At 41.9% G+C, this 26,209-nt stretch overlaps 3 protein-coding genes across 3 annotated transcripts; 2 read left to right on the top strand and 1 right to left on the bottom strand.

Annotated features, from left to right (window-relative positions):
- Positions 1–6,831: 6,831 nt before the first annotated feature.
- Positions 6,832–8,777, top strand: LOC112457537. The gene is made up of 4 exons (XM_025020673.1): positions 6,832–6,933; positions 7,410–7,599; positions 7,679–7,867; positions 8,050–8,777. Exons 2-4 carry the CDS (start codon positions 7,417–7,419, stop codon positions 8,275–8,277), a joined length of 600 nt encoding a protein of 199 aa, XP_024876441.1. The 5' UTR covers positions 6,832–6,933; positions 7,410–7,416; the 3' UTR covers positions 8,278–8,777.
- LOC112457539 (putative nuclease HARBI1) lies at positions 8,373–9,698 on the bottom strand. The gene is made up of 4 exons (XM_025020675.1): positions 9,587–9,698; positions 9,226–9,511; positions 9,008–9,151; positions 8,373–8,409 (listed from the first exon to the last, which is right to left on the bottom strand). The coding sequence occupies exons 1-4, from the start codon at positions 9,606–9,608 to the stop codon at positions 8,373–8,375; spliced, it is 489 nt and encodes a 162-aa protein (XP_024876443.1). The 5' UTR covers positions 9,609–9,698.
- Positions 9,699–19,532: 9,834 nt separating this feature from the next.
- Positions 19,533–20,567, top strand: LOC112457538 (golgin subfamily A member 6-like protein 2). Its single transcript, XM_025020674.1, has one exon. It carries the CDS (start codon positions 19,533–19,535, stop codon positions 20,565–20,567), a length of 1,035 nt encoding a protein of 344 aa, XP_024876442.1.
- The last annotated feature ends 5,642 nt before the right edge of the window (positions 20,568–26,209 follow it).

The raw sequence follows: 26,209 nt of genomic DNA, 5'->3' as shown, positions 1-26,209 counted from the left end.
CAGTTCCTCACTTAGGCCATGATAAACTAGACAGCAATAATCCAAATAAGGTAGAACTAAAGTCGTCACAAGCTTAATTCTAAGCTCAGTAGAGAGAGAGTTTTTGTTAAACTTGAGCCTGTATAAGGCCCAGTGAACCTTTTGCGAGACAAGCGAAATGTGCTTCCTCCAAGAAAGATTAGACTCGAAAACGACTTCCAAATTCCTCACTTCACTAACAAATGGTAAAGGTATGTTGTTAACTATGATAGGTGGTAGAAGGTTGAGATCAATATTATTGGTGTTTCTATTACTGCCGAATATGATAACTTTAGATTTAGCAGGGTTCAGTTTCAAACCGTTTACCGAGGCATAATCAAAGATAGCGTTTGCATCCCTAGAAATTAAATTGAGATTATGAAGAATATCAGAGGGTGGACCCGCTCGATATATCTGAACATCATCAGCGAATATCATATGTTCTGAATATGACAATACTCTGCTAATATCATTTATGTACAAGGAAAATAAAAGTGGTCTCAGCACAGAGCCCTGCGGCACTCCAAACAACGTAAAAAGCCAAGACAAAAGACTCTCCGCATCATCAACCACAGCCTGAGAACGGCCTGTCAAATATGAATAAATCCATATAAGGACTGGGTCAGAAAATCCTAGCTCTTTAAGTTTAATGAGAAGTCGAAGATGCGGAACAGTGTAAAACGCTTTACTAAAATCAAAAAGAATCATAATCAATACGAGTCCATCGTCAATGGCTTTCTTGATCTCATCACAAACACGCAGAAGTGCTGACTGAGTGTTATGACTCGGGCGATACGCAGACTGTCTGGGATTTATGAGTTTATACTTGTTTAAATAATCAGTGACCTGCGAAGCAACAATCCTTTCAAGTATTTTCGACAGTTCTGGCAGATTAGCTATCGGTCGCGTATCGGATGGGGATAAAGGAATCCAAATCTTTGAAAGAGGACGGATAAGCGCCCGTTTCCACTGAGACGGAAAAGAAGAGGTATCCAGTGAGCGGTTAAGCAGCGCAGTTAGACACAATGAAATCGTAGGCCAAGCTATACGCAGAATGTAAAGAGGTAAGTCATCCGCACCCGACGCGTAAGAATGAAGAGGTCCCATAGAAATTAGTTTATAGACCATGTCTGACGTTATAGCAGAGAAAACAAACTCGGGACGCTGAGATGGACAAGAGACCAGATCAATAGCAGAAATGAAGTCAGTAAATGAGTAAGGTGACAGAGTAGAAGAAATCGAAACATAGTAAGAATTCAATTGATCAGGAGTAAAAAAGTGTAAAGAAGAAACTAAGGCTGACTTTACTAGACCAAGACGAGCAAGTTCTCTCCAAAGTTTTTGTAACGATGCACCCCCAAACATGCATTGTTCCGGCAGGAACACCACGCCGAGACCACCCCGCCGACCACCCGCGGGGGTGAAGAACGGGCACGGTGTGCCCATCGTATTTTAATCGTTCTCATACGTTAGGAAGTCCGCGAATGGACTTAAACGCGGCAACCGCTTCACCGCGCCGAGCGGTGCCGAAGGCGGCCGAAGACCGCCGAACGCGATCACGGCGTCGGGGCGCCGCGATCCCCGATCGTTCCGCCGCACTGGCCCGGCGCTCGCGATCGCCGTCGCTACCCCCACCGCGCCGCGACGCGTATATAAGCCCGGCATCGCTGGCACAGAACGCGATTCCCGATCATCCGTCTTCCCGACAACACCGATCCTGAATTCCCGCACGAAGCCAGTCCGAACGTAAGGTAGAGCGCCTCCGGCATTCTCTGTCTTCGCCGAGTGTGTCTCGGCTAACGACCAGCTTTTCGCACCTATCTGAATCACCCGAAGCCGTCCGGATCCGAAGGTAGAGCGCCTCCGGCATTCTCTGTCTTCACCGAGTGTGTCTCGGCGAAGGACCAGCTTCTCGTTATCCAAATCATCCGAAGCCTGTCCGGACAAGACGGTAGAGCGCTTCCGGCATTCTCTGCCCTCGCCGAGTGTGTCTCGGCCGACGACCCGCTTCCGCCGCGTTATCCACGCTTCGCGATCCATATCGCCGCCGCGCTTCGCGCCATTTTTCCGCGCTCCGGGCCGCGCCGGCCGGGAAACCGGCGCCGCCCGTGCCGATACCTGCCACCACGCGATTCGGTCCGCGCGAATACAAAAGCAGCGGCTCCGCCCCGCACATACCGCGGGTTGCCCCGCGCCGCCCGCGCCCAAACTAACGTCGCCTCGCACGCATTGACCCATTGTAAATGCCGCGAGCGTAGATTGTAATTGTTATAGAATAAATTTAACTATTTTCTTTTAACCGAGACGCGCCTTCATTTCGCTAACCTCGCCATCCGTCTGCTTCTCCGCACCTTCTTCGAACCCCGGCCAGCCGCAAGCTCGATCCGCGCTTCGAAGACAGGTTGTTTTATTTTGAAGGATCGGTGACGTTTTCAAGAGACTTAAATTGAAACTCATTTTCAGCGCGTCTAATGTCTTCATTAAGCTGATTGCGAAAAAGTCTATAAGTGGCATATCCAAGTAAACTATTAGAGCGTTTTGCCTGCTTATATAGCTGATTACGAGTACGCATCCGAGTCTTAAGATCACTCGTGAGCCACCGCACTGGAGGCTTCTTAATTGTAAATACACGAATGGGAGCAAAAATATCCAGTGCCTTTAACAGGTTGCGAGACATCACTTCGCAGAATCTATCAACATCAGTGTCATTAGACACTTCATCAATTTCTGTCCGCACTGTACCAGCAATGGATACAAGGTGATCTGAGAACTTAGAACAGTCAATACCCCTGTAATTTCCGCGAAATAGTGCGCTCAGATATTGAATTAAAATTTAGTAACATAGATAACTTTATTATATCATGACCAGCTATGAAAGGACTTGAGATTTAGCGAAAGATAAAAGCTTATCAGCATCATCTATAATCAAAACATCGAGCCATGAGTCTGAAGTAGCCGTGTGATAGGTAGGTTCGGAATTAATAATGTGTAATGATAAGCTGGACATGAGCTCGCGCAAGTAATTCGCCTCATAATTGGTCGATGATAAATTACAATTCAAATCACCACCAATCATTACATTTTTGTACAGGTGTGAGTATCTAGTCAATGTCTTAACAAAGTCATGAAAGAGGAGGTCCTTAGGTTGTGACTGGACGGCACGAGTTGAGCCCGATTCCGGCGGATAATATTCTTATCGAATGGTCGCCACTCGGTTTAACCTTAGACTACCGAGAAGGTAAGTTCGCATCAACGCCACGATTATTCGCAAGACGCTAATAGGATTTCTTTGTTTCAGAATGATGTCCCTGATGGATCACTGTTGCTGCTTTTCATCCCTGGATCCTCGCTTTACATCGCATACCAGATAGAGGTAAGTAAGGATAAAATAATTATATCCTAATTATTTGAATTTTATTTCAGACTGATGTCCCCGTTGGATCGCCGTTGCTGTTTCCCGTCTCTAGATCCTCGCTTTACATCGCATACCAGATGAGGGTAAGTCCCGATAATTATGTTTAATTATATACGAATTCGCTTCTTTTCTTTCAGGTTCCTGCCCCGGATTGATCGCTATTGCTGTTGCTGCTGTGCTTCCCCGGATCCTCGCTTTACATCGCATACCGGATTGCCGCTGGCCAACGTTGGATCATCGTCGAAGGATAAGGTAAGTAGAAAGTAAGTATTGATAATTTTTTATAATTAATCAGGAGAATTTGTTTCAGAATTAATTATTCCTTAATTCCAGATCATTATTTCAACACTACAGGCCGTTTCACAATGTTATAAAGGTGTCTCACATCACGAGTTTTGCGCCTCGGTGTGGGTGTCGCTTTATTTAATAAAAGTCGCACAATTGTTTAATTTGCGTATCTCGGCTTATTAGTTTCGTCGATACGATGCTTTTATTCCAGATAATTATTCCGATCGGAGGACTCTGTGCTCCGTGATTGTTGTACTATGATCACGCACTCGGCCGTGATCATCACTCTATATCATACAATGTTCGTGCGCAGAATTAACTAACGAGTATCTGGTTGTTAAATACACTAATTAATAATGTCCGCACAATATTTCATATCCGCGTGACCTAATGCCCGTGGTTGTTATATACTCGATATGCACTTCCGTTAATTAACAATGTATCCGAATTTCAACTCGCGTATTGTTGCTAACACTCAATTGTATTTGGCATCTAGATGCCCTTCGCTATTGTTAAGACGAGTAATTTAACGCGATAGCACGCGGGAGTTCTCGGTTGTAAAGTATAACGCGTATGCCGATCGTACAGAGTGATACGTGTGTTCGCCACGGCTATACCCGAGAAACTGCCTCGAGCGGTCGCTCTCGCTGGGCCTCCCCACTTATGCCGGATTGCTCCCACTTTCCGAACTTTCTCTTTCGCCTATTGTTCGCGGCCGGCACATCTGGCGCGATCATGCGAAAACAAGTTTATTATTACTACCCTCTCGCGTGCCCTTTTGCGCACTTTCGATTTACGCCCATTCTGGAAGGTTCCCGTGGAAATTTCCACGCGCAACGCAGTGCGAGAACCTTCCCGCCTTGGCACCGCTGCACCAGGTTTTCAATTCCGAAAATTTCTCGACGCGGATGACGCCGACCCTTGCGCACCTCATCGGAGATGCCCCTGATGGTAATTTCGGGTGTTTTTCCTGTGGATGACGTCCGGGTGACGTATTTGTCGTCGGCCGTTGACGCCGACCCCCTGGCTGGGTTTCTCGGTAGCTGGTATTACCTTTTCGGGCCTTTGTTCCTGGAATTGGTGCGTTTCTTGGGGATCTCGTCGGAGAACGACGTCGACCCCCTAGGCGGGTATCCCAGGACCTTTTATGATGGATTCCGTCCTTTGTTCCCGGGGAAGATGCGTTTTCCGGGGAACTTGTCTGACCATGACGCCGACCCCCTGGGAGGGTGTCCCAGGTCCTGGAGAGACGGTTGTATACCTTCGTTTCCGACGAAAACGTGTTTTCCGGGGATTTTACCGGACATTGGCGACGACCCCCTGGGGAGATTTCTCCGGTCCTTGCGAGACGATCGGACTTCTTTCTCCCTGGAGAAGATGCGTTTCCCGGGGATTTCACCGGGTTATGACGTCAACCCCCTGGGGCGATATTCCCGGTTTTCGGGAGACGCTCCCGCACTTTTGTTCCTGGGGATGTTGAATTTTCCGGGAATTTAATCCTTACTTGGCGCCCATCTGCTGGACGCGCGTACCGGGTCCGGGGGAAGTTCCTCCGATACTGAATATCGTCGTTACTCCTTGTCAACGCGTTGAAACAAGCGCGCCGACTTTTGCTCAAGAATTACAACTAAACTTTATCGTGAACCGCTAAATAAACTAAGACCTTTTTGATCGGCGGTACATCAAAGAAACGTTTAAACCTAATTTCGGGCCGATTGGCCGGATATATTTTCTAACCTATATCTATGTACTACATCGGCCGCATGGACATGCCGCCCTTTCAACAGTATGCTACTTAACCTGTTAGAATCGCAACGAAATGAAAATTAATCTGGAACTAATTTGACCATTCGGGTTTTTAACGCAGCTTATCTCTTTAACGAGTTATGATAATTCGTCTTCGCAGAGACTAAAACTAATCGGAGAAAGAAATAACGATATGGGCTTAAAGCTGTTTTAATTTAGAGACAGAAATAGCCATATGGGCAATGCGCAATTTCAGTCTGAAGGAAATAGAACGCCCAAACGATTGCCTGGATTCAATGCCTCTTCCCTCACGACGAGTCCTCCCTTCGTACTCGCCGGGAAGTTTTTATTCTCATTCTACACCGTATGCGTTCACCATGGCGCAGGCGCCGTTTTTCCTTACTCGAACATAAAATGGTTCGCGATTATTTTCGATCCGTCCGTTGCCCGGGGTTGCGGTTGTCCTCTCCGCTCGCTCCTCTGGTTCCTGCGTCCGCTGACTCGTTTCTTGCGGGGTTTCACCCGCTTTCGGCTGCCTACCCAAAGTGTACGGCTGCAAGGAGGCAGCTATAATTTTGACTTTAAGCGATTTATTTATATAGCATGCTACTCCACCGCCTGCTCGTCCCACTCTGTCATGACGCAACAAAAAATAATTATCTAAAGCCACAAGGTCATCAGAAACGCCTGCATGAAGCTAAGTTTCAGACACAGAAATTACATGATAATGGTTGGTATTAAAATATAGTCTGATGAAATCAATATGACCGCGCAAAGAATTGGCGTTAAATTGGGCCACACGAAATTGAGTGGTCCCCGAAGCAGAGCGATGATGTGTGAATGATGATATTACATGATCAGACAACGCAGAGTGACCGGTGTGCACACGTCAAACGAGCTTATCGAGATCAGTATCATTATTGATATGGATGACAGGTCACCATCGGAACGTCGAGCACATATCTGGCCGTTCCTCACCCAGACATACTTAAACGCGCTCTCCTTAGCAATACGCTTGACTTGCTGTAATAAGTCGTATGTGCACTTAGGAAGCAGTTCATTCACATAAATGTTACTGTTAGAACTGCCTCCACACACAACCGTTTGCTTCAGCACGCCCCGTTCGCGCTTCTTAGCAACAATCGCATTGCGAACAGCACTCGAGGTCACTGTGACAATCATCGAACTCGACAATGCATTCCCCGCAGAACGGTCCTGGAGAGGGATTACGTGCACCGATCGAATTCGTATTCGAGAAGGAATACGCCATCAGATACCATTCTTCATACATGACTAATCTATGGTCTGGGGGACTTGCAGAACGCGCGAGTGTCAGCACAAACCATATTCGGACATTGGCCGTATCGAGCTTGCTTTGTCTTTACGGGAACCGAGAACTATTTAAGAAAAAGTCAAAATTATTATTTTAAGGATTCATCAGGCTTATTCGTTTGTTTGGAGATTACGTAAGTACATAAATTCGTGATTATTTAAAAAGATTATTTTATTTTTAAAAACTCATTGAACGTGAAAAATTAGCCGATGATGATGCGTCTGATTATGCTGTGTTTTGCTGCTATATCCTGCTATATCCTATCTATATTTTGCACTTATATTCTGTTTAATGCGTTGTCTACAATAGTCATAAAGTCGTTGGATACGATCGTAGAGTTATATCGATAGTCGTATTGCGCCAATGAAATTGGTTAGGACCCAAAGCACATATGACAGTCGTAGTCGTGGACGTAAGTAACGCACAAGCTTTGACATATCGTGATTTGTCAGGTCGAGGATTACGACCGTCGTATATCGCTACGCCATGTTGTGTGCTTTGGCTCTTACGTGACCATCAATACGACTCTAAGATCGTATCGTACGACTGCTATTGTAGACGACGCATAACTGACAAAAAAATCTTTGTATCGTGTGCATTGTTTGACAGTACAACAATGAGAGTAACAGAGGATCATTGGGCAACTTTGGTGGAGTATGCAGAAGAAAACAATGAAATTGTTACAAACCAGCTACTTGGACCTAGAGGACGTGAAATGTTACGCCAGAAATGGGATATTCTCACCATACTTCTCAATTCAATTGGAAAGGGTTCAAAAACAATTACTAAATGGAAAAAAGTACGTCAATAAATAAGCAATATGTTCTACTTTGACAATTACAATCTGTATAACGTATATATTTTGTTTATTGTTATAGTCATTCAATGATTGGAAATCAAATACAAAGAAGAAGCATTCAATTATTCGCCAGAGCCAAACTGGTACCGGTGGTGGTCCTAGCTGTGAATTATTGCTATCCGATATTGAGTTGCGTCTTCTTCAATTAATGGGCCAGACGGCACTTAATGGTGATAAAGGAGTACAGGAATATGGTCTTCCAAAAGAAGTATGCTCTTTAGTATACATCAAAGCTCATACATCGAATTAGTTTAAACGTAAAATTATTCAACTTATTAGACTTTTGAATAATATTCAAACACTCATATTCTTTAGAGGGTACGCACATCTAAAATTGATCTAATCACGGATAAAATTGGGACAAATGTATAATAATGACTATAATTTTAGAAGAATCCAATGCAAAAGACACGAAAAAACATGAATGCAAGCTCAGAAACAGTTACCTTGACACAACAAAAATCGAACACCGAAAATGTACAAAAGAGGAAGTACGAAGACATTGATAACTACTCCATTGATGAAATGAACGAGAATATAACTAAGGAGAATACAACTAATGTCCATTCACCAAATGTAACTAGTAGCCGTAAGAAAAAAATCGAGTTATCGTGTTAGATCGAAAGAATGAACAACAATACTCTAGATGTTCTCAAAAGCATTGATAGCAATATTGGAAAAATTGCCATAGATTTGAAAAATTTTTTCTCATTCTACTCGAATTTTGTCGGGGGCAAGGAATAACTTTTACTTAATCAGAAATAGATTTATCCATTAATCACAAAATCATGATTGTGATATAATTATTACCAAAAAAAAAGTGCTATATATTAAGTTTTTATTAAGATTAATGAGAAAGTACATACCATATCCTTGTGATAGAAACTGTTTTTATAATAGGAATACGAAGTAATGCGCAAATTTTAAGTTATATTTTGTCTAAATCTAAAATTTATTTTCTTTTTAATTTTCGTAAATGATGGAAAAAGCAATGGACAGGAGTAAAATAAAAAACTGCATATTCCAGATATTCCGTTCACCGCTTTTAGATATTCTTACTGGTTTAGTAGTTTTCTTTCTTTCATAATTAAGTTTAGTCCGAACAGTGCATGTGCTGCTCTGTATTTTGAGTTCAAACTCAACATACTCAATCCTAAATATATTTCATATATTTCCGTTCAGATGTGATTAAAGTGCAAAATAAGTTTTAAGAAATATTTGAAGAAGAGTATTGCAACTATTACTAGCTTCTCAGTTAAAAATGAAGGGGATACTTGTTAATTATAGTACAAAATAGTATTATATGTAAAGTAAAAATACATGTTTATAATATGTAAAGTAAAAATACATTTTTATAATAAAACAATATTCAGAAAACTTGCATGTGTCATTATAAACTCTTTTTAGCATATCTTTCGTACTATTAACTATTGTTGTACTTAAACATTGTCCGTAAAATATGTTTCTATGAGTCGCCTTCTCGCCAGTGGACCTGAAAGATCTATGTTTTCATTCTGCATAGCATCGGCATTATAGGGATAAGCCTCTACTTCTTCATTAACGTACTGATTAATTGGTAGTCGTCCCTCCGTGCAAATATTGTGCAAGATTACACATGCAATAACAATACGCGCTACAACTCTAGGTGTGTAATGCAGCATCCTCTCTCCGAGAATACATCGAAATCGTCCTTTGAGTACACCAATGCATCTTTTAATGTAAGATCGAGTTCGAACAAGAGCTGCGGTATAACGGCCTTCTGGTGTGTTGGGCAACGCATTTGTAATGGGTATCATTAGCCAAGGTTGCTGCGGGTATCCTGAATCTGCAATGCACCATGTGTTGCTGTCTCCTACAAAAGAAGCCAAAATATACTATTGAACAAAATAGATAAAGCGCCAACATTCATAACGGAAACAGTTCACACCTTCAATATATCTACGTTGCATTTTTGCATTGATAGCTGAGTTTCTCCAAATATATGCATCATGAGTAGCCCCAGCATATCGCGCGTTGACATTTGTTATTCTTAAATCGTAATCGCAGATCTATAATACAAATAAATAAATAAATATATTGTATATATATATATATATATATATATATATATATATATATATATATATATATATACATGTGAAAGTCACAATAAAGTCAAAATGATGGTAAAATGATGGTAAAACATTTTGATATAATTTTGACTTTATTACGACCGTCAATTTTTCGTCATACAGAAAATGCGTGACCATTTTGAATAAAAGTACAGTCATTTTGACTATTTGTTGACTTTGGTGTGTTCCTTGGAAAGTTGCAATGCAATGTTGTAGAGACAATTGCAACATTTCGTTGGAATATTAGAACAACATTGCAGAAATATTATAAGAACAATAGAAAATATAGTACTATAACTTACTCCGTGAACATATATGCACATACATAAAGTAAAGATTGATTTTTTTTAGATTTATGTTTCTTTAAATTTGATTTCTAATTATTTTTCAACTTTGATTCGATTTATTAAAAAAATTCTTTATTTTGTCAGGTAGCGTCTTTAGGCGTTTTCATATATTGTTAACATTATTATATTAATATTATATTATGTTAAATATACGAATTTTATATTAATAATTATTGTACATTAATTGTAATTACGTTATTATTTTTAATATTTACCGGTTATTATCATTACACAATTTTTAAACACTATAAGGATATGTTATATAGAAGTATTAGCAACAAGGAAGCGCCAGAGTCAAAGGATCACCACTAGTCTGTTCGATCATCGATGTCAAGCAACGTTAAGTGCGGTACTGAGTTGGATGGGTGACCGCGCGGCTGTTTCCACACACGCCATACATAATAAATGTATTTTCTTTTTTTCTTGTTTTTCTAAAATTCTTAATTCACAAAAGCATAACGGCATTTACATACCTTTAAATGACTCATATTTATGTCATTTTTAGAGCATTTTTAAAATTATTATAAACTTACGTCATATACTGATGTAAATTTGACGTTATCCAATGACGTCACTTATGCTGTGACAAATGGCCGTCAATATAAGGTCATTTAGACATCATACTGACCGTCAGTTTGACGTACGTTCTGGCGAATGCGTACGTAAAAAAGACGACGTCTAAGTGACGACGTTGTGCTACCTGGGTAGGCGACGCATGGCGGTAAGACTAACTCGTAAGTAAATCTTAGTTGGAGACGGAATATAAGCAGGCCACCGGCGCGTGGCAAAATTGCGATATCCACGAGTCTTCGGACTTAGCGCATAATTTTTATCTGACAAATTTTTTTATCTTCCTTTTTTATAAGTTATTCAACCATACTGTTTTAAATGGACCATCCCGTATATTTGTATGTATGTACTTGTGATATATAAATGAACCTTCAAATATAGATATACTTATATAGATAGTGCAAATCACATTTTATATACACGTATATACCCTAGACTGGCCTAGACAAAAAGTATATTCAAAGGTATATAGAAATTTGTATATCTTGTATATTCAGTCTATGTAGTATTTTGGCTTTATCCGTATATAGAGATTCAATATAGGTAAAAGAGACCGAGGCAAAGTCGTCACCGGGGCAAAGTCGTCACCGGGGTGGAGTCGTCATTGCAATATCTCGAAATCTGTATGTTGTGGGAACTTGCCATTAATACTGTAAAGGCGGCTTATGGTGCCCACGTGACTAACAAAGTTTAGTGAGGTTATGTGCAATGTTGTGATTTTTATCAAGGCAAACGTGTTTTCGAAGGTCAAAAGTAAAATTTTTTGCGCGTCAAAAAATTGTAATATCTTATATTGTTCGAAAAGTCGAACGTTCATCGCGCGCGCCTGACAACTGCACGCCCGGCCAACACGCGCTTATCAGACTCCGCGGCTCGCCGCGGCGCGTCGCCGACACACACACCTTTACTCGCGTTTAAAGTACGATCGTGCGGCGATTTAAGGCGAGCCGCGCAAGGACCAGCTATCGAATTCTACCGCTACACTCCACGATCTCGTGTCGAGGAAGCGTTGAGAGAGTCGAACCATAATTATTTTGTAGCGTTGAGTGAGATACCCTCTCCTCCGCTCAATCGCAGTTAAGCGTTGAGAGACTTCTCCTCTGCTCAATCGCACTTAAGGACGTTCTCTCGTCCTTATACTAGAGAAAATCGATTTTCTTAGGATTTTCTTGAAACTGTGAATATATGTTAATTTAGGTGTGCTTTATGCGTGGTATAAATTTCAGTACCTCTTCCGGTATAAAAAATATTATAATATAACAAAAGAATTAAAGTTGCTCCTCTCGTCGAGTTCTATAAGGAAAAAATGTCAAAACTAAAAAAAATGGAATTTTAAATTTTTTTTTGAAACTTTGAGGCTTAGTATCTTTATTTTTTATTCCGGAAGAGGTACTGAAATTTATACCACGCATAAAGCACACCTAAATTAACGTATATTCACAGTTTCAAGAAAATCCTAAGAAAATCGATTTTTTCTAGTATAAGGACGAGAGAACGTCCTTAAGCGTCGAAAGACTTTTCCTCCGCTTATTGCACTCCCTTGGAGCCACCGTGGAGACCGCTGTTCCCTCCAAGCCGGACGCCCCTTCCGGGCCCGGCACTGTGGAAGCGGAGGCGCGGCGCGGCACCACTTTGACGACGACCAGAGGGAAGAGGTGCCGAACGAGGACGCGAAGCCAGAGACGGAGGAAGCGTCTCTCCCACCCGCCAGCGCCGCAGGAGCGGCCCGTGAAAAGGGCAGAGCCCGTTAAACAGGTGTCGCAGGAGCGGCACGAGGAGAGACCGGGCCTATCAACACCTCGCTCAGTCAAGCAGCCAGTGCCGCAGGAGCGGCTGGTGAAGAGACGGGAGCCTGACAAGGGCCAGGCGATACGTCCGTGGAAGCTCATTCCACTGGAGCTCCCGGAGGTGCGTTGTCCAGGCCCGCTGGACTGACCCTCAGGAAGCGAGATTGCCGCATCTCGCGACCACCGGCCCTCCACCTGATCCGCATCACGGAAACGCGAAGCACAGCGTGTCAGACAGTGCTGACACGAGCTTTCCAGGCTCCGTCATCGCCAGCGGACCCCCCGGATCAACCGACGGACAGACCACCTCTTACTCCGCTGCACTCACACACACTCAAACTCACGAACGCGGCGCGCAATCCTGTTTTCGGGAATAATGACTCTCTCTAGTAAAAAAGAACTCGTTTAATGGGTATTAGCAAATCCAACGAAGGGCTCGTGAACACGTCTGTTCGACACGAAGGCCCAGTGAAGAATCTGACAGACGGCAGAAACAAACCTGACGGCGGTTATCGGCCAAGATTTATCTTTGGTCAGCGTTGTTGAGAGGATGTGTGAATCTTGCGAGGCGTGGAACGCCTTTTCAGCCTTCACTGAAAGAATTTTGCGGCGCAAAAGAAGAGGATGAAAGGCGAAGACAACAAGATCCTGCGGTTGGGGAAGACGATCTCCCCCCATAGTATTCGAACTGTCTTTAACTGCGTTCACGTTCTACGTTAAAAATATTCGTTTTACTTATGTGACCTGCGATTGATTATATTATTTTGCGGCGTGCGTTCTCGCGGGTCAGTCTCGGCGTCTCTTGGGGGGGGGGGGGATCGCCGGCCGGTCTTCAGGCTGCTCCCGTCTGGGGGTCCGGCGCGTCGTTTCGGCGACGCTCCCGGATCCCTGGGGGGGGTGGCTCGGGGGCGGTCGGCGGTCGCCGCTCCTCTGGGACTGTCCGGAACGCCGCGTTTTCTTGCGGGCGTGATTGTTCTGTCCGTTTGCCGGTGTTATATGTTCCGGGGTACCCGTTGCTGTTGGGTCCGGGGTCCTCTGGGGGTTGGTCGGCCGTGGGCCCGCTGCTCACCGCTGTGCTTTCGGGGCTCTGACCCCATTGCTAGGCAATGGGAGTCACGAGCCTCGTTGTTGCTGCGGGGTGCGGTTGGTCGTCCCCCTGAGGATTTCTGGGTTTTTGTAGCGGTGCGCCTCGCTTCTATGTTCTTTGCGCCCTTCCCCAGGGCCCCACCTTCGGGCGGGGTCTTGGAGAGGGGCGCAACTCTTCTCCCGCCAAGCGCTTCACCTGGCCAGAGTTGGAGATCTTTGGATCTTTCTATCGGGAACGGGTATAATACCCACGGCGTTGACGGGCCCAAGGATAGGGCTCGTGTTTTTTATGTGGTGTGGAACCCTCTATCCGGATAGAGGGTTTCTGTAAGTTTTGTTCGTACACGTTCTGTAGTTCGGGTACGTTTTTGTGCTGGAGATGCGGGCTCTCTTTGGGGAAGCGTCTCGCAACCAATAAAGAAAGCCCTCAATGATATGGCTGCCCGCGGCTATTATCAAGAGGGCCCTCTGAGGCGGTCGAATGGCGGCACGGAGTGCCGTCTCATTCGACTAGGGATCTCTTCTGCCGGGGTAGACGCATTTCTGGCGGTAACCTATTCGTGTGGTCTTTGTCTAGTTTACGTCTTTCTGTCGCCTCGGCGTGAGGACTGTTGTGGTACGTGATGTCATGCCTCGTGTAGTTCCACGTATCGTAACTGTTGTCCAGCGTGCTATGTTTAGAGGAGAGGGGTTTTAGTGGGTGCAAGCCCCACACAACCGGTGGCCCGGTAGCCGGGGCCGGGCGTGCGCGAGGCATTTCCCCTCTACCCACGGAAAAAAAATGTAATAGTTATTTGTGTAACAAGTGCGGGAAGTTAAGAATTGGACACGAGTGCGGATTGGACGCACGAGCCGAAGGCGAGTGCGATCACCCGCACTCGTGTCCAATTCTCAAACCGCACGTGTTACACACCCTATTTTATATTACAAAGTGCGTGGAAAGTGGCCTATTGCGCGCGCGTCATCTGTGCGACAGATGGCCGATTTTGCACGCGCGAGAGATTTCTCACTCGAGGCCGTGCGGGATATAAACAAACCAACGCAACAGCTCGTCGTCAGGCTCGACGTCACGCAGCGCTTCGCAACTGGTTTTCGGGCTTCTACCGGGCGTCTTGGCACGGGCGCAACAATATTGAATCTCTATATACGGATAAAGCCAAAATACCATACAGACTGAGTATACCAAAGGTATACAAATTTCTGCATATCTTTTGATTATCCATTTTCTCTAGAGCGGTCACCCATCCAAGCAGCAGTCGTGTCCAACGTTGCTTGACATCGATGATCAAACGGATTAGTGGCGTTTCTTTGGTTCTGACGTCTCCTTCTTGCTTATACTTTTATGTAAAACATTTTTGTAGTATTCAAAAATCTTGTAATGATAACTGTAAGATTTTTTTTATAAATTAGATTTACTCATAATTTTTTAAACCAACATATCGTTGTCTACAATTTAAAAATCTGAAAAAATACTTAAAAATCTTATATTGGATATTAGAACTTTTAAGCCTTGACCCAGAGTAGTGGGTCGGCGTCCGCTTCTATTTTTTTAAAGCTTTTTTTGAGCTTTTTTCAAACTTTTTTCAATGTTTTGAAAAAAACATTAAAAAAATTAGAAGCAAAGTTAATCCACTGTAGGCTGTTGCTTGCACATTTTTATATATAACAGGATTTTTATTTTTCAAATTTTTTGAAGCAATTTTTCAAAATACAAAGAATTTGCGTCGGAAAAATCTTACAAAATTCTTAAAAATCCTGTTATATATAAAAATGTTCAAGCACACAGCTTACAGTGGACCAACTTATGTTTTTAATTTTTTTAATGTTTTTTTCAAAAAAAGCTAAAAAAATAGAAGCAAACGCCGTCGTGTCTGTGAAGTTGGCATATTATTTTCCAGCAGATCAAAAATAGAAGGGAGTTCTTGTTGCATGCAGTCAAGTTCTATAGTTCCTGATACTTTTCAACGATAGTTCTGGTGATTTTGCCAAAAAAAGTTCATTAAAAAAATTATCTGTTAGTTTTCGGTAGCATAGAGTAAGATGCCGACGAAATCTCGAAGTTGCGGTTTATATAAAACATTTTTTGAATAGTTATGAACATACTGAAGCGTTTTCTAAAGAGTTCCCGACACTAGCAATATTGTATAATTTTTTTTATAAATTAATACCGCCCGAACGCTGAGTACTTAGAGAGAATAGAGTGATATACTGTACAAAATGTCGCAGTTCCGGTTTATCTAAAATATTTTTCAAATAGTTCTGAGCATACTGAAGCATTTTCTAAAGAGTTCCCGACACTAGCAAAGTTGTATGATTTTTTTATAAATTAACACCACCCGAAAGCCGAGTATTTAGAGAGAGTAATATGCTACACGAAATGTCGCAGTTCCGGTTTTTCTAAAATATTTTTTGAATAATTTTGAACATACTGAAGCATTTTCTAAAAAGTTCCCGCCCGGGAAAAAAATTATATATAACTATATAAAAAGATATAAAATTATGCATAATTATATATATAAATATGTATTCTTTTATATAATTTAATGTAATTATATCTAGATTCTTATATAAAATTATATAAAATTTTATATAATTATATATCTTTTTCTCTAGCCTGTTTTCATCCACTCCTGGACATAGGCCTCTTCCATTTCCTTCCATGTCTTTCTCTCCTGTGTTGTCTGCATCCACCTCTTTCCTGCGTGGCGTTGGATGTCATCTCGCCATCTCGTTTGTGGTCGGCCAATGCTTCTTTTGGACTCTCTTGGTTTCCATTGCATCAGGACCTTGGTCCATTTGGTGTTGCTTCTCGCAACATGTCCTGCCCATTGCCATTTTTGTCTACTTGCTCGTTCAACCACGTCGGCAACTCCTGTTCTTTTTCTTATCTCTTTGTTTCGGATTTTATCCCTCAGGCTGATTTTCAGCATTGCTCGCTCCATTGCCCTCTGACAGATTCTTAGTCGGTTTGCGCTGTTCGCTGTGAGAGTGATTGTTTCGAGTCCATATGTCGCAACTGGTAATATGCACGTATCATACACTTTCCGTTTAAGGTTGATTGGGATTTTTGGTTCTCGGAGGATGTAGCTTAGTCTGCCGAACGCTGTCCACGCCAAGCCGATTCTTCTAGTGATCTCAGCTGTCTGGTTATTTTTTCCTAGCTTGATCTTGTGCCCTAGATACACGTATTTTTCTACCATGTCGAGAGTGTGGTTATCGATGCTAACTAGTATATTGGTGGGGCTCATGATTTTCGTCTTTTGGAGGTTCATTCTTAGGCCAACTGCTTGGAAAGCTTCCCTGAGTTCTTGTATCATTGTTGCAAGCTCGTTTGCCTCGCTGCTGAATATGATAATGTCATCCGCAAAACGGAGATAGTTTAAACGTTTCCCATCAATATTGATGCCTTTTTGATCCCATGTTAGCCTCCCAAATACATCTTCCAGCGCCAAGGTAAAAAGTTTTGTTGAAATCGTATCGCCCTGTCTCACACCCCTCTTGATAGGGATTCTACCTGTAGTCCAATCCTCTTCCATTTTAACGTGCAGGGTGGCATGCTCGTATATGAATTTGATCAAGTTAGAATATCCAGAGTCAACTCGTGCTTTATCCAATGCTTCGAGCACTGCCCATGTCTCAACTGAGTCGAAGGCCTTATGGTAGTCTATGAAGGCCATATGCAGTAGGATATTGTACTCGGTGCATTTTTCTATAAGTGTGCGTACTGTTTGTATATGGTCATTCATGCTGTACCCCCTTTTGAATCCTGCCTGTTCTATGGGTTGGTAGAAATCGAGCTTCTGGCTTAAACGATTCGTTATTATTTTGGATAACAACTTATAAAGGAGTAGACAACTTATTGAGAGTAGACTAATGGGTCTGTAATTTTCCATATTCGTGCAGTCGCCCTTCTTAAAGAGCAGGATGACCTCTGCGTTCTGCCACGAGTCAGGGATCCTGCCTTCTTTCAGACATCTGTTCAGTAGTACCAGGAGTGCTTTTTCTAATTCTTCCTCTCCAACCTTGAGCATCTCGACTGTTATCCGGTCTTCCCTTGGTGCTCTGTTGTTTTTTAGTTGTTTCAATGCTGCTTCCAGTTCTGACTTTTAATGTCTGGTAAATCTTCGGATCCTACGTTCAGAATTGTCTGTCTCGGTCGTCCTTGCTGGTTCGGATTTGGAGCTGATTGGCTGTAAAGTTTTCGGTAGAAGTCTTCAATGATCGCTGCGATTCCGTCCCTCTCTGTTACTACCTCTCCTAGATTGTTCTTTATCTTATGGATTACTATCTTCCTTTTTAACAGTTTGGAGCGCAGAACTCTCATGATCATATTGTTTTTAATGGCTTCTTTGATTGCTCGCGTGTTGTGTGCTCTTTTGTCTTTTCTAATCGCTTTTTTTACGGCCTTGTTTAGGTCTTTATATCCCGGTGAATCCCTGCTCGTTCTTCTTCTTTCTCTGATTTGCCTTTCAGTGTCTGGACTAAGTTTCGAGTTCCCACGCTTCTGAAGTGAGCACACTTTTCTCACGGCACTTCACAGTAAAAAATAAAATGTTAATCGTAACATTTTTCAAATGTCCCAGAAAATCCACTCTAAATTTTGAGTTAAAATAACTCATTCATCGTGTGTCACTTGTTGACAAATTAGAAATGTTAATTTATTGACATATATTTTACATTATATTTTACATTTATATTTTACATTATATTTTACATTTATATTTGTTCTTTTAACTTTAAGTATAATGTAAAAATAACTTGTAAAAAATGTCGATATAACATATTTAAATAAACGATAGTTATTTCAACTTAAGAGAAATGTTGTTTTGAATATTTGATTGTAGTAAATTTGATTATTTTGTATGTCAAAGTTTACGATTATTTGAAGATTTACTTTAACTTTTGTTTATGTTAAAATAACTTTAAGGCGTGTTGATTTTTTGAAATAATTATGTTAAAAGAACTTAAAATAATATTCAATTTTTAAATGACATACATAAAGTGTTAAGTTATCACGTTGACATTAATATAACACATGAAAATGTTACGAAAATAATAACATAGCTGTTGTATGTTAATTTTACATTGAAATAATAGTCAAATCTTGGTAACACAAGAAAATTTTAACATTTGGACGATTTTTTTACTGTGTTCGGATGCTGTTTGTGATTTGTGTTGACAACGCATTTAGTTCTAGTTCTTGTAGCTTTTTGGTTGGTTTTAGTTTCTGTTCGAGCGTAGTCTTATATTCTTCTTCCTTCCCTCTCAGCTCTGCTGATGTTGGCCTGACCTTTTTATTCATGAGACGTTTTCTCTCGAGCCGAGTATCCACTAGGACTTTTGCTCTCACCAACCTGTGGTTGCTGCCCGTGTCGAAACGATTTAGGGTTGACACATCTGCACAAATGCGCTTGTCAGTGGCTAGCACATAGTCTATTTCGTTTTTGATAGTGCTGTCCGGACTTCTTCATGTCCACTTCCTTCTGGGATGCTTTTTAAAGAAGGTGTTTAAGCAGTATATTTTCTCTCAGTATAATTATATATAAGTATATATATTTATATATATTTATATATAAGCATACATAATTTTGTATAAATCAGAAAATTTCAACATATATATTTATATATTATTATATAGAAATATATATTAAAATATATAATTATATAAAATATATATTATTCTATATAATTATATAAAATTATATCTGATTCTTCACGTAAAATTATATATAATTTTATAGGACTTCCGGTTCCGGCGAGTAGATAGCAACAGGTGTGCGTGTGGCAGAGAGCAATTTCGAGGTGGAAAAAGGATTGGAGAAAGTTAGAGAGGTCAAGAGCGGCGGAACAGGGAGGCGTGGAGGAGCGAGAGGGCGGAGGCGAAAGGGTTAAGAACGGGAGGAAGCAGTTAAGAGGAAAAAGGCATAGGAAAGATAACCAATAGGAGGGAAAGGCTAAGGGAAAAGCGGCGGATGGAGGCAGAGAAGGAATTAGGAATAGAGATTGACCAGCACGGAAGGATAGAAAAGAAGAGGGAAGACGAAGGGGAGAGGAAAGCAAGAGGCAGGCCTACAAAGGCGGAGGAGCTTGCTAAACAAAGAGGAAGGGCGGACAGCCTAGGATCGGTCAAAGATCTCATTTTGAAAAGGAAAAGAAAAGAGTTAGAGGAAGAAGCGGCCAGGGCAGCAGAGAAAGAAATTCTCGACAAATTTAATGAAACGAGAAGGACCAACAGATCACCGCCAGCGAAGATAAAAAAAGGAGAAGAGGGTAAAGGAAAGATGGCGACAGAGGATCTATTAAAAGAGATACTGAGGAAAATGGAAGAACAGGAGGAGGAAAGGAAAAAAGACAAAGAAGAAATAAAAAACGAAATAAAGGGAGTAAGGGAGGAATGGAAGAGAAGGGAGGAAATATGGGAAAGGCAGAAAAAGGCACTAGAAGAAAAGGTAAAAACGATGGAGGAGAAGATAGAAAAATTAGAGATGAAGGGCGCAGAGGAGAATGAAGGCAAGGAGATGATAGAAAAAATGAAGGAAATAGAAAAAAGTGTGGAGATGACGGAAAGAAGAAGGAGAAAAAATAATATAATCGTAAAGGAGAAGAAGTTAAGAAACGTTAAAGAGAGAAAAGAAAATTTCGAAAAGTTGATGGAAGAACTAAACAATACAGAAAGAAGCATAGAAGAAATACAAGAAATAGGAAACGGGGAATACAAAATGAGACTCTTGAAATGCAAAAACTGGGAAGCTAAAAGAGACATCATGAAGAAAAAGAAGGAACTAGGAAGGAAATATGGAAGCTTTTTGGATGACGATCTCACCAAACAGGAAAGACAAATACAAACAGAGATAAGAAAGATAGCAAGAGAGAAGAGAGAGAAAGGAAAAAGAGTGACAATTGGTTATCAAAAGATGTGGGAGGACAACAAGGAATGGAGATGGAACAAAAGCAAAGGCAGACTGGAGGAGAGGGAAGACTTTCATAGGTCACAACGAAGAGAATGAAAACAAAGAATGCGAGGAGGATGGGGAAAATAAATGGGAGGAGGGAGGGAGAGCGGCAGAATGCGAATCCAGAGTTGAGGAAGACGTAGATATAAAGAAAGGGGAGGAAGAAAAAGGGGGGAGGGAAGAGACGAAGGTGGTATTCTGGAATGTAGCGGGAATAATAAATAAAGATAGAGACTTTTGGGATGGGGTAAAGAAATGGGATGTGATTATTATGATGGAGACATGGATGGATAAGAAAGGATGGGAGAAGATGAAAGAGAAACTACCAAAGGAATTTGGCTGGTGAGTACAAATAGCGAATAGGAGGAATAAGAAAGGTAGAGCATGCGGAGGAATGCTAGTAGGTATAAGAAAAGGGATAGAAGAAATAAAGGAGGGTAGAGGGAGGGAAGAAGAGGAAAACAGGGTTGAAGTCAAGCTAAGAATAGGGGAGGAAATATGGAAAATAATAGGAATATATGTAAACAAAGACATTGATAAGAAGTTAGAAGGGTTGAATGATTGCATAGAGGAGGGAAAAATAGGAGTAAGGACCATAATAAGAGGTGATTTTAATGCGAGAACGGGAGAGGAGGGAGGAAGGGAAGAGGAAGATGAAGAAAGTGAGAAAGGAAAAGGGAGAAATTCTAAAGATAAGAAGGTGAACAAGGATGGTAGGACGCTACTAGAATTTATAGAAGAAAGAGGATTGATGATTTTAAATGGTGGCACGAAGGGAGACGAAGAAGGAGAATACACATACACGGGAGGAAAGGGTGAAATAGTTATAGACTATATTATAGGTGATGAGGATAGCAGAGAAAAAATTGAAAGACTAGAAATAGGGGATAGAGAGAATCAGACCATCACCCGCTAATACTGTGGATAAGTGGCGGAGCGAAGAGAACACAGAGAGGGGAAAAGATAGAAAGGACAAGAAGAAGAGGAATATGGAGCGAAGAAGGAAGAAAACACTTCGTTGAGAAGATAGGAAAGATAGGAGGAAACAGAAAATTGCAGGAGGAGATAGAGGAAGGGGTGTCAAAGATAAGAGGAATACTAAAGAAGAATGAAAAGGGGGAGGTCAGGGGTGCCAATAAGAACAGAAGAGGATGGTGGGATGAAGAATGCAAGGAGAAAAAGAAAGAAGCGAGGGCAGAACTAAGAAAGTGGAGAAAGGGGAAAGGGGAGGTAGAAAGATATAGAGAAAGGAGAAGGAAATACAGAGAAGTATGTGAAAGAAAGAAAAAGGAAGAGAAGGAAAGGATGATTACAGAGATAGGAGAAGCGAGATCGGAAAGTAAGGTATGGGAACTGATAGGTAGAGTAAGGAAAAGAAGGAAAAGGATAAACGAAGACATAGGGCTGGAAGAGTGGAAAAAATACTTTATGGAGCTAATGGGAGGCGTGGAGAACAGGGTAGTGAAAGGAAAAAGAGGGAGGGACAGACAAGACGAGGAAGAGATAGAGTTAGAGGAGGTGAGAAATGTAATAAAGAAACTAAAAACAGGAAAGGCAATAGGTAAGGACGGAATCCCGAATGAAATATGGAAATATGGAGGAGAAGAGATGGTGAGGTGGGCCTGGGAAATATGTAAACGAGTATGGAGGGGAGAAGGCTGGCCCGAACAGTGGAAGGAGGGTGAGATAATACCTTTAGTGAAGAAAGGAGAAGGAAAAGAGGTAAAAGACTACAGAGGGATAACGATTATGCCCTCAATGTACAAGATATACACGGCGGTATTAGCAGAAAGGATAAGGAATGAAGTAGAAATGAAGAACTTGATTCCCGATAACCAAGCAGGATTTAGAAAAGGAATGGGGACGATGGACCAGATATTTACGCTAAACTATTTGATAAACAGACATCTAGGAAAGGAAAAAGGGAAGATGACAGTTCTATTCGTAGATCTCAAGGCGGCGTTTGACTCTGTAGATAAGGAAGTTCTAATTAAGGCAATGAAAGAGAGAGGAGTAAGGCAAGGACTGATAGATAGGGTGGAGGAAGTCCTGAGAGAAACAAAAAGCAATGTAAAAAGAGGAGAAGAAAAAGGGGAATCATTCTGGATGGCGAAGGAATTAAGACAGGGCTGCCCGTTAAGCCCGATACTGTTTAACTTACTAATTGCAGACATAGAAGATCACATGAGGAAGGGCGGATGGGGGGTGTGAGTGTAAAAGAGGAGAAGATATACACCCTAATGTACGCAGATGACATAGCAGTACTAGCGGAGGAGGGACAGGACATGAGATCCATGATAAGCAGGCTTGAGGGATACCTAGACAGGAAAGGCCTAACGCTGAGTACGGAGAAGACGAAGATAATAAGATTTAGAAAAAGAGGAGGGAGGAAGAAGAAATATGACTGGAGATGGAAGGGAAAGAAATTAGAAGAGGTCAAAGAATTCAAATATCTGGGGTACACGCTGATGGCGAATGGAAGGCAGAAGGCACATATCAGAGAGAGAAGAAGGAAGGCAGCAAGGGTGATGAGGGAAGTGTGGGGAATAGGTAAAAGGATGTGGAAAAAGGACTGTAAAAGAAGGATCTGGCTGTATGATACACTGATATGAACGGTGATGGGATACGGGGCTGAAATATGGGGGTGGAAGGAAAGGAGGGAGGTAGAAGGGATACACGAGAGATACCTCAGATGGACACTCGGTGTAAACTGGAGGACCCCAGGGTACATGGTCAGGGACGAACTAGAAAGGGAAAAAATGGGAGCCAGAGCGAGCAAGAGAGCATGGAAATTCGAAAGAAAACTGGAAGAAGGTAGAGGAGGAAAAATAGCAAAGAAATGTTTGGAAGAAATGAAAGAAAGATGGAAGAAGGAAAGGATAATAGGAAGATGGGAGCAGGAGAGAAAGGAATACTGGGAAGGTATCGGGGTAGAAAAGGGAAGGGAGGAGGAACTGACGGAAGAGGCAATAGAACACAAGGAGAAAGCAAAACAAAAACAAGAAAGAATGGGAAAGATTATGGAATCGAAATACAACAGGTGGTATAAACGAATAAAGAAGGATGGGATTCCGGAATATCTAAAGAAGGGCTGGGAGGAGGCAAGATGGAACAGAATCGCAAGGTTCAGATTGGGCAACGAGATTAGGGAGGGACTATACTGGGGAAAAGAGGAAGACAAAAAATGCAGGATATGTGAGAAGAAGGAGGAGACGTGGGAACATGTCTGGGAAGAGTGCTCGAGATGGGAAGATTGGGAGGGAGAGAGTTGGCAAGACGTGGTGGAGAAGATAATGAGTGAAAAGAGAGAGGGGGAGGAATGGATGAAAGCGATAGAAGAGATGAGGAGTGGGGGGGACAGGAAGAAAAAAGAGGTTGAGAAATAGATGGCTAAGAAAATTTTTAATTTCAAATAAGGTCAAAGAAAAGGGGAGCACAGGACAAAAGGAAGGAATGGAATTCAGAGCGAAGGTGACGGTAGAGAGAGAGATGCTGGAGAAAATGATAAGGGATCAAGCAAAGGAAACACTGAGAGCACTAAAAGAGGAAGTAAAGGACCAGAGAGAGGAGATAGAGAACCTGAAAAGAAAAATACGCAGGCTAGAAATGGGCGCGGGTAAAAGGAAGAGGGACGAAAGCGCAGAGAACAGGGGCAGGCAAGAAGAAATGAAATGGTGGTCCGACGACGATGAGAGGAATGAAGATGAGAAAAGGAGGAAAAACATAATAATAAGGGTAGAGAGGAACAGATGGATGGGAAAGGGAACGAACTGGGAGAAAGTGAGGCAACTGCTCTCGGAGAAACTAAAGTTAAGAGTAGAAATGTAGGAAGTGAGCGTAATAGGGCTGAGAGGAGAATGGCTCACGATGCTGGTGAGGCTGGGAAATGAAGAGGAGAAATGGAGAGTATTAGAGGCAAGGAGGAGGGCAGGGAGTAGACTAAAGGTCAAAATGGATGAAGACAAATCTGTGGAAAGAAGAATTAGAAAGGGAGAAGAGAAGAAGAGGAGAAAGGAGAGGAGGGGAGAAGATGATGGAAGAACAAAAGGATCAGATAGCAAATCAGATAGCAAAGAAGAGGATGAGATAGCAAGCGAGCTAGAAAAGAGCCTACTAATGGAGACGGAAGAGGAAAAGGAAAAAACAAAGGCTGAGTAAGAAGGAAGAGGAGATCAGGGGAATACGGGAGCGGGTAGCGGGGGGCCGAGGAGCGAAGAGCCGCCCGGTAGAGGAGGCGCGGTCACCATGGCCCGGGCATAGGCGAAAGCGTGCTGTGGCGGCGACGGCGATAAGAAGAATGCACTCTTCTGGTATACCGGTTCACACCAGGCAATGCTGGATCTCATGAACAAGTACGATCCAAAGGCAACACGTTCTCAATGGTGCGAGAGAGATAAGATTTTATCATGCTCACTTTTCTCGGAGTTGTGAGATATATCACCGATGTTGAGGAGAATACATGCGAGAGGATGTGCATATTCGAGTATCCGCAGTATGTGAGAACATCTTTCAAGTGCGTTGCCGCGGCGGCGGCGCGCCGCTGACATTAACGGAAAATAATGTCCGCGGCGGTGGCATGCGCACGGAGGAAGCGGAGGCACCGTGGAGCGACACGCAAAACGGGCGGCTCGGATTCGGATGGATCACGCGCAGAGGGACTGCGTCACGTGTTACGGCCCCTGGCTCCTGGCTCACCAGATAGCGAGTCACAGCAAGAATGATGATGTTTTTCTATATTTTTGTTTGAAAGTTTACATACTAAAATGTACAGGGTTGGGTACGTCCCGAAAAAACGCCGATATTTTTCTTTTTTGTTGGAGTTTATTTTTATTTTTTATTTTTGATAATGGCATGTTGATTGTAAAGGGTTGGATACGTCCCTGAGAAAACGCCGATGAGCCCATGGCAGGGACATATGTACAGGGTTGGGTACGTCCCTCCAAAACGCCCTTTTGGACCCCTTTGGGGTAATAAAAAAGCTCAAACTAACTATATATAATTTTATATAATTATATATATATTAATATATTTTTACATAAATGAATATGGAATTTTTCTAAAAGTAAATCCTAAAATATATAAATTTATATAATTATATATAACTAGTTTGATACACCCGCGTGCTTCGCTACGGTATGCGAAGAATTCTATAAAATTCACCTCTGAATTTAGATTTGCCCCTTTAGGGGTTGATTAGGGCAAAATCTTGAATTATGTTTTTAAACATTGCACTTGTATGGGTAACTTAAATGGTTGTTTGTAAGCAAAAACCAAGTCGATATCACATCAGGCCCAAGAGAGAAAGTCGTGAAAAAACATTTTACCCCTATATACACTCTCCAAATTTCATGTTTCTAGGTTTAAGGGTTTAGGCTGGGCGTTGATGAGTCAGTCAGTCAGGACATTTGTCTTATATAATATAGATAGATATATAATTATATATAATTTTATCTGTCAAAGATATAGAAATTATTTTAATGCATTATGTACATCGTGCATAAAAGAGCGAAATTTCATCAGTTTTATCGTTTAAACCTAAAATACAAGTATAATTTACATGTAAATATCTATAAATATTTATGATGCTTATAGTTTTTGATCATTTATAATGAGTTATTATTCAAAAATTTTTCTCAACTTTGATATGTAAATATATTAATTGAATATAATAACTTACCTATGTAAAAGATAAAAAA

The sequence above is a fragment of the Temnothorax curvispinosus genome, unplaced genomic scaffold (assembly GCF_003070985.1).
Source record: "Temnothorax curvispinosus isolate PA1 unplaced genomic scaffold, ASM307098v1 QBEX01007833.1, whole genome shotgun sequence".
NCBI lineage: Eukaryota > Metazoa > Arthropoda > Insecta > Hymenoptera > Formicidae > Temnothorax > Temnothorax curvispinosus.
The sequence above is the reverse complement of the archived record's forward strand: the minus strand, read 5'-3'. Positions and strand labels throughout refer to the sequence as shown.